Raw genomic sequence first — 8,589 nt, 5'->3', positions numbered from 1 at the left:
TTTCCTCTTGAGGAACCGGGTCATCCAGCCCGCTGTTAAAATAGTCTTTTAGGGCCGCGTCATTATATCCCATGCCCTCTGCCAAGGACCAGAACATCTGTGCCATGGCACCCACCTCATTGCCCTCTTGGCGGAGGGCGGTCAACTTCAAATATTTTGCTCTCCGCTCCACCATCCTGGCTGGGGAACGGGAAACATCAAAAACATACTGCTGGTTCTTACTGGGACGGAGTCCTTCTGTTACGTTCGGTGTTACAGCAAACACGGAGAGGGAACCAATTGCAGGAAAGTAATTTATTACAGGGCAATCCAAAGGGGTAAACAGTCCAGGCAGGGGTCAAAACCAAACATAATCCAAACATGAAAACAAGACAAGAAGACAAGGCAAGGGCAAGACTGATTTGACGGACATGAATAATCATAAAACATTAAACAAGGACTCCGTAACACAGACTCAGACAGACCGGGTATAAATACACAGAAGGATAATGAGGGAACAGGAGACAGGTGGGGAACAATCAATTACTCAACAAGGAGGAAGGTGACCAAATAAGGGAACAGGAAGTGATAAGGTGACAGACACCGTGAGAAAGGGGGACATCTAGTGGAAACCCAGGGACACAATCAAGACACTGGGACATTTATCCAGTACAATCACTGGTCGCCTGAGGGGGCTATATGCCATCGAGGCAAAAGTTCAGCCCCCAATATACTCTTGTAGTCTGCAACAGTAACCTTCTCAAAACAGTAGTGTTTCTCACTGCTGGCCATTAGGAGGCGCTCTTAGTGTCCTTCAGAGCTTGTCTTCATACTAGGTATGACACTGTGCTCATCAGCACGATGTAGGGGTTGAACGACTTCTGATTTTTTTAAAGCCGACTTTTATGTGATGAAAGTCGAGTCGAAGTTGACTAGTCGCTGATGACGTCATTAATGAACAAATAAGTCTGGAGCTGTGAAAAACCCCTTGTGCACAACTATGGGATATGACACAGTGCTGCCCACCTGGCTATTGCTTCTATAACGGCTCATTTTTATCAGTTCTTTTGCCTTTGGGTCGTTTTATTTCTCACATATTTCTGCTTGTTCTAAATCAGATACAGATAAAGTAGCACAGTAAAGATTACATTCATATTAATGCATTAGTGAGAGCGATTGCGTGTGTGAATTATTTCTACATGGCAGCGACTCTCTAGTAGTAGTGACACTGTAGGATATAGTTATCAAATATATGCTCGAACTTTTCAGTTTCTAAGCTATTTTATTGAGAAATCACAGAACAGCGTTGACAGCACTTTCCCGCGTTGAATGATTCTGTGCGTGAGCGATCTGCATGTAACGTCAGGCTGTTGTCTATATTTGTGTGCGTTACAGTGCAGCAGCGCAATAGATTAGAACAGCAATTAATTTACCTGTATAATAAGCTGTTAAGAATGTGCGTTCTCCCGTTCAATTTCGAGCATCCAGTAATATAATCACACATTTTTTGTGTACGTTTCAGAGTATACATTTATTTGTCATTTTAACTGTTTGGAAACGGCGTAAATGAGGAAGTCCTTCAAAGATTTCTTATCCTGTTGCGCCCTCTATAGGACCAGCGACTAGTTGACATCAAGCTATAGCGTCATGGCAGAGCATTGAAGTCGACTAGTTGACTAGTTGATTAGTCTGTGCAACCCCTACTACTGTATCATGGTGACTGTATAGTTCCCATGGTCATTGTTTGTAAAGGTGCATTATGGTATGTGTTTCCAGAGTAGTTCAGTTTTATTTGTTCAGCTCTCCACACTGTGCTGCTCTGAGACATTTGTTTTCCTCAGCAGTATAGTGATCTCATCTGAAGGTCCGTGGACATGTCTTTGTGATTAGGATATGATGCTTTTATGGTGATTGTTACAGTAGGCTACTTTTGGTGTTTGAAACTTGTGGCTCTGAGGAAAAGATTTATGTTAAGATTCTTCAGATTCTCCTTTTGTGTTGTAAAAACAAACTTAGCCTTTAAAGGTATAAAGTGATATAAATAATGACAGAATTTTCACTCTTTTAGCTTCACCTTTAAGAACTTATTTCCTGAGGTCCTCTGAAATCTTTTACCAGCAGCTAGTAAACATTTATTTTTTTTTAATTTTTTCATGACAGGGTAGATCAAACAATGCAAAAGTGTGTGTGTGTGTTTAAACATTCTTTATTTTTAATATCAGATTACATTTTTAAACAGTTCATGCTGAAATCTGAAGGGTTCAGGCGTCTTCCACATTAATGACATGAATGCTGAATCACTGTGATGACTACCCAGGAGGGAAAAAGTGCACTTCCATCAAGCACTTAGTGCTCATTTTCACACACCAATTTTGAACTTAATATACAAAAAATGTACCTACTGTAGTAAGATAAGTAAGACAATAAAAAAAGTATTTAGTTACAACTTGTACATTTGAGAGTACTAGAGTATAAAAAATATGGTTTCAAGTGTACTACAAGTGGAAACTAAACACTTTTTTAAACACAGAGGTAATATTTTAAAAGCACATTTAATTCATATTAATGGTGTCCCAAAATAGCACAGATGAGTACACTTAAGAAGGACTAAAGAATAATTTTTTACTAAATTAGTGTGTGAAAATAGAGCACATTAAGTATATATTGTGGAAGTGCACTTTTTTCTCCTGGGTTTGACCACAAAATAAGCATTTATGTATAAGACTTAATAAAAGACAGTTGTGGAATGATATTTTAACTATTCACAATTAGATATTTCTAACAATTAGTAACAGGCTCTGATTAATCAATTACAGGATACAAAAAGAAAACTTTCCTTTTTGATGAACCTAATAATCCTTTGTTATGTATCAAAACCAAAAGAATGAATGGTGTTTATATTTACTGGAAATGTTTCCATGTATATCTATATTAGAGCTCTCAGGAGAGAGAAAAGGCCTTAATCCAGCTAATCTGTAATCTCCTCACCCACAAACCCACTGTGTGTGTTCAGATCAGCAGTGGACGGCTCAGAGTGTGTGCCGCTGTCGCCTGCTCTCATAGACACTGTGATTGTCCTGTGAAAACACACAAAACAAACATAGTAGGAAAACTCAAGAAAGGAATCAAAAACCAAATGGTGTTATAAAACTCTTTTAGAAACAGTGACACTGATCTGTCAAAGCCTTGTTTGTCTACAAAATGTCTTAACGGCTTTGAAACTTGAAGGTTAGTTGAATACTTTAAGCTTTACAGTATACTTTATTAGGGACTGACAGCTAGCACTAGTTTCTGTATCTGTTCTTAATGTAGGCCATCAGGGCAGGTGAGTCAGTAGATCTCTCAGCTCAGGGCTTCAGACAGGTGCACAGATGCTAATCTACAGGGATTGATCTGAGCCTCTCTCAGATTAACACTGCTGATGAGATTAACATGAAAAGAGTTCTCCAGACTCACAACCCCTCATTTCAGACATTTCATTTCCCCTCATTTTCTGTCATATAAGACTTGTGCTATGAAATAAATATGTGAGCAATTCTCCTTTCATTAAAACTTCCCAATCTCTCTTTTTCTTGTCATCTCAGAGAGCCTGTTATTGTTGTTGTTGTTGACATGGTGTCGTTGTAACCTGTGATTATGACAATTCCAATCATAACACGTTCCTTCAGTTTTTCTGGCTTTCTGCAGGTTATTCCCCTTGACTAACATCACTTTCGTATGAAGTTGAAATATTAAAAGTTAGTTTACATGCAGTTACACATAATTATTTTTTATTTTATTTCTCAGAAACCTTTGAAAGATCCCTTTCATGATGGGTCACAATGTTCAGTAAATAGTTTTTTTTGCAAACATTAGTAGTTGGAATATACATTCCTTCTAGCAAGAAATACAGTTGGCTAACTGCAGTTACTCTACACTGTTTACAGTTTCCAGGCAATATGGTAAATTTACATAATAATATAGAATATGTTTTACAGGTGTGAGATTGGCAGCACAAACACAACTCATTCAAACAGAATTTATTTTCAAAATGACTAGTTTATGTTCACAGAAACACATAAATTCTACAGTAAAGTCTATGTGTGGGAAACATTGGATTCTTAACATTGTAAATGGTGATGGGTTGATGATGGTGGATCAGATTAAAACAATTTAATCAACAGGCTCGGTCATCATCCACTGTTTTTGTATCAGGTGCATCTGTTGCATCTGTTTTGTAGGTCACCTACTGCACTAAATCCCTTGAACTATTCAGATCTATATCATGCCATACATTTGCTATGTATTGTATCACATGTGACACATACTCACCCCTCACTGGTCAATGGTCTGAAATCATTGTCCTGGCCCTGTTGTTTTTTGGCATTAGGCAATGACAGTGGCTGCTCACTTTGGGATGACCTTTGACCCAATGGACTGTGTCCCATAAAAGAAGGTTGAAGACAAGCAGTTGGCAGTCTACCTCTGGCAGGTTCTCCCCATGGCCGAGGTAAAGTAGACGTACATGAATGCGTCCATGTGTGAGGGTGTAATTTGTTCTCCTGACAGAACACAGCCCGAGCTTCAAAAAATGATTGTGACCCAGAAACAGGAATGTTGTTTTCTTCAGCCATTGCAGATCTGTGTATACTTGAGGTGGCAGATGTTGTGGATGGAGTCCACTTCCCACTAGGGGGGCTGGTTGTGGATGGAGGACTTGGCACTGTGTGGTGCACAGTGAGAGAGGAGGGTGGAAGCTGTGCCCTCGAGAAAGGTGGAGTTGTTGGGTGAAAACCTTTTGCTTGAATACTTGCAGTCTCACCCTCATTGTGGTTTTCACATTCTTGATAAGGCGTGGAACCATGCAAACCTGCATTAGCTGGGGCTGTTCTTGCAGAAGATTCCACAGGCAGATGAACAGCTTTGCGACAATTCTGGTCAAGGGTGTGTGCTGAATCTCTTTCAGAATTCACCTCTATCGCTTTTTTGTATTTCTGTTCAATGCATGAACCCGGCAAAGCATATTGCCTCACAGGCTGAGTCGTTGTGAAGCTCATGGAGCCTTGCTGCATGCTTGTCTGGTTAGAGAGCACAGTCAGTCTTTGCGTTGAAGTACAGAGTCTTTGTCCTCTGCACTGCACATTGTGAGCTCTCTCCTCAGTGGGCAACCCTAAACTGCTCTCAAATGAGTTGTCCATAAGCATCTCTGGGGGTGGAGGTGGGAGGCTGTCTATATCCAGTTGTTCAGGTCTGGGCTCAAGCGGATGGATGCTACTCTTGATATTCCTGCTGGTGGTAAGTGCTTCTCTGCTGTTTTGTAGCAGTGGGAGAGTGCTTTTCTTGCTGGCCCTGACTCTTATTGGTTTTTGGTCTAAAGGACTTTGTCTTAAATTGTCCTCCACCCCTTGGCTAAAAGTATTAATAAGCCTCTTGACAGCATTTCGCCCAGGTGGTTCTGGAGTAAACTTTGGAGGAGAGCTTGGTGGCATTGCCCTGAAAGGCCCTTTGCTGCCATACTGGAGCCCATGGTACCGCGCTGCGCACTGTCCTCCTGATACACTTCTTCTAATCTTTGTCCAAACATGACCCCCATGTACACTTTCTTCTGACAAGTTATTTTTTCTTCTCCAGTGAGGGGTTTGCTTGTTCCTTGGGTTTTCTTGTTGCTGATTAGGATCTGATCCTTCTGCTTTGCTACACAGACACTCAGCGGATTGTGAACGCTTTGGTCCCCTTAAATGCCGGTACTTAAGTTTCACCTGAAAAGTATTGTCTGCAGTTTTGGGACGTCTGATTTTTCTGGTCTTGATCTGGTCTTGCTTTTGAAGACTACCCTGAACTGGAGGATGGGTGAAGTCTGGCCCAGAAGACCCACACATTGTTCCCCTTGTCTGGTCGGTCAACCTACCACTGACTTCATTCTCAGGTTCTGCATCCTCCTCCTCATCGTCGACCTCATCATCATCATTGTCTGTAACCTCCTGGCTGGTGTTAAAGAACGGCTGGTCAGGAGAGCAACTGGTGGTAAAGACAGATATTATTCCAGTGTTTTCTCCAGACCCAGAGCTCCCTCTGTTTTGACGGAGACGCTCCGAGCCATTCTGAGACTCATTGTCTGCACCTATGCCGCTGTCCTCACTGTGAAGAGCAGAATCTTCTGGACATGGTTTCCTCAGAGCAGCAGCTTCCACATGGGACAAGATTTGCTTCAAGCGCTCCTCAGCCACATGCTTCGCAAGCAACTTCTCTCCTAATGTCTGAGACAGAGACCCATAGTACTCAGCTAGTTCCTGTAAGGCTGAGTCACTCAGGCACTTCACAGAGTCTCCCACAGAGATCATTTTAGCTGTGGAGTGAAGAAGCATATGCTGCAGCAGTTCAGAAGGAAGCTGGGAGAGGTTTAGTTCATTGCTGGGTTTGGTTGTTGTAGGTGGATAATCTTTAAGTGAAGCGGGCCATGTCATGTTGTGTCCGTGTTCCCTCAGCAGCTGCTCACCCTCAGAGGCCATTTCCTCCAAAGCCTGGTTAATCTCTTCATAGTGCAAGACTACTGATGCTGCTGTGGTCTGTACAGAGAGATGGGTCTGAGCAGCCTGTCTCAAGAGCCCTAAAAGAGATTCACATTTTGATATGCTGGGGTTCAGGTACGCATAGGCTGCCTGGTGGGCTTTCAGTATGAACTCTGCCTTTGACTGCATGTAGAAATTTTTTCTCAGTCTATGTTTCCTTTGCTTCCTCCGCTTTCCTTGATTAACTTTTGTCCTTATTTTCTCAGTTCCTTCTCTCTGGTTTTCTAAGTGACCCTCTTGTGCACTTTGTCCATCCTGAGTGCGGAACACATCTAGCATCTGCTCAGTAGCATCGTCTTTGACTGTCACAGTGGCATCACAAACTACATCAACTACTGTGGATCTCTTACCTTGCACATATTTTTCTTTTTCTTGTACCTCTGTTGGTGTTAGTCCTTCTGTAGCTGAGCTTATCTCTGCTTTGATTACAAGTTGTGCCCCATCAGAAAGCAGTTCTGCATTCTTGTTTTCTGGTGATGCAGACAGTGTAGCTTTTTTACTGAAAAGTTGACCTCTAGAGGGAGAGCAGCCCATGTTGATGAGAATAACCTATTCCTTTTGATCAGTTTTATCGACTGCAGGTTTAAAAGTGTTGTGTCAGAAATCCTCAACTTGGTTTTTGTTTGTGCACTTTACCAATTGTCCTTAAAATCCTTAACTGTCAGAGTCCCACAGTTCCTATCCTACTCTTTTTCTTTGACCGTTTTCGATTTACCACTGACCAGTTGGTGTTTTGTATGCCATAGAGAGCCCAAGATTGAGAAACAGGACTGAAGGTTCCAGTCTTTCCCACATGAAAATATGGTAACGCTACAGGAATAAAGCGCATGCGCTTTATTTAAGACCATAAGCTCATTTTGCTAATAAGATTACCTCGTAGTCTACTCCTGGTGAATTCTGGTTGAATCATCAGTATGTGAGTGTTATAATCAAAATGTATTGTAAAAATGTGAAGTGACTTCAGTTTTTTTCTAAAGTGGTTACAATATTCATTAAAAAAATGTTTAAGTCACAGTTTCAATTTAGTTTCTATGCTTTTAGCAAACAACAGTAGTACAGATTAAATTAAGTTCAGAATGGCTTGGAGCTGGAGCATTTCAAGTTGTTTACTTCTGACTGAAATCACCCTGGACCTCTTCCAGTAATGTATGCAATCTGCTGGCAAAGGCAAGGATTTAAACAGAATGATCCAGCAGACACTGATAACAGCAATAAAAGTTCAAAACTCAAATTAGTCTGTATTGTTTATTAAATGTAAAGACACCGTACAAAAATTAGTGTGCTATTTCTGTGCCATGGACCAGACGAAGCAACGGTGGTGTGAGTGGGTTTGATAATTTTTGTGATTATAAGAAATAAAGTAATTTAGCAGTATTCCAGAAAATTTGTCACATAGTGCTTCACAGAATAAAGCAAAACAAAGCAAAGGGGAAATCTTAAAGGATGACGTAAATACATAACCATACACTCATTCATATAGTCAAACAAACAACAACACACACAAACAAAAACCAAATATAATATAATGAGATTAAGTAAAGACCAATTTATACAAAAGGGTTTTTAAAAGTTCCTTAAAACTGGCTTTGGACTAAACTGATCTCAAACTCCATAGGATGTTGTTCCAAAATCTAGGTGCCCAAACAGCAAATGCTAAACCTCCCTTAGTTTCTGGTTTAGACTTGAAATGAACATTTATTATTATTATTATTCTTTTTTATTTGACAATCATAAAGATGTTGATAATATGTTTGGAGACATTAATTCTGAAATAGAGGGAGGGTCTACAATGCAAATCTTGAAATGTAATGACTAAAATGGTTATATCTATTTTATATTGAATTGGTAGCCAATCAGGCTAATCTGGGGTAATATGGGTGCTATGAAGAGTTTGGGGTTGAGTTTGAAGTCAGGAAAGTGAAGACATATGTACAATGCATAACAAGCTATAATGATATAAAAACCCGTAAAAACCTTTCCAGATCTTCAATATTTACAAACCCTCATTATTTTATTTTTTTGTAAAAGAAGAATACAGGATTTAACTACTTTTTTATACATG

The 8,589-nt window shown here is 40.3% G+C and overlaps 1 protein-coding gene across 1 annotated transcript; it reads right to left on the bottom strand.

Annotated features, from left to right (window-relative positions):
- Nucleotides 1–2,407: 2,407 nt before the first annotated feature.
- LOC132107139 (uncharacterized) lies at nt 2,408–7,363 on the bottom strand. Its single transcript, XM_059513351.1, has 2 exons — nt 4,291–7,363; nt 2,408–3,056 (listed from the first exon to the last, which is right to left on the bottom strand). Exons 1-2 carry the CDS (start codon nt 7,059–7,061, stop codon nt 2,948–2,950), a joined length of 2,880 nt encoding a protein of 959 aa, XP_059369334.1. The 5' UTR covers nt 7,062–7,363; the 3' UTR covers nt 2,408–2,947.
- Nucleotides 7,364–8,589: the final 1,226 nt, after the last annotated feature.

Source organism: Carassius carassius, chromosome 27 (assembly GCF_963082965.1).
Source record: "Carassius carassius chromosome 27, fCarCar2.1, whole genome shotgun sequence".
NCBI classification, from domain to species: Eukaryota; Metazoa; Chordata; class Actinopteri; order Cypriniformes; family Cyprinidae; genus Carassius; species Carassius carassius.
Note: the sequence above shows the minus strand (reverse complement) of the source record. Positions and strands in the feature narration are given on the sequence as shown.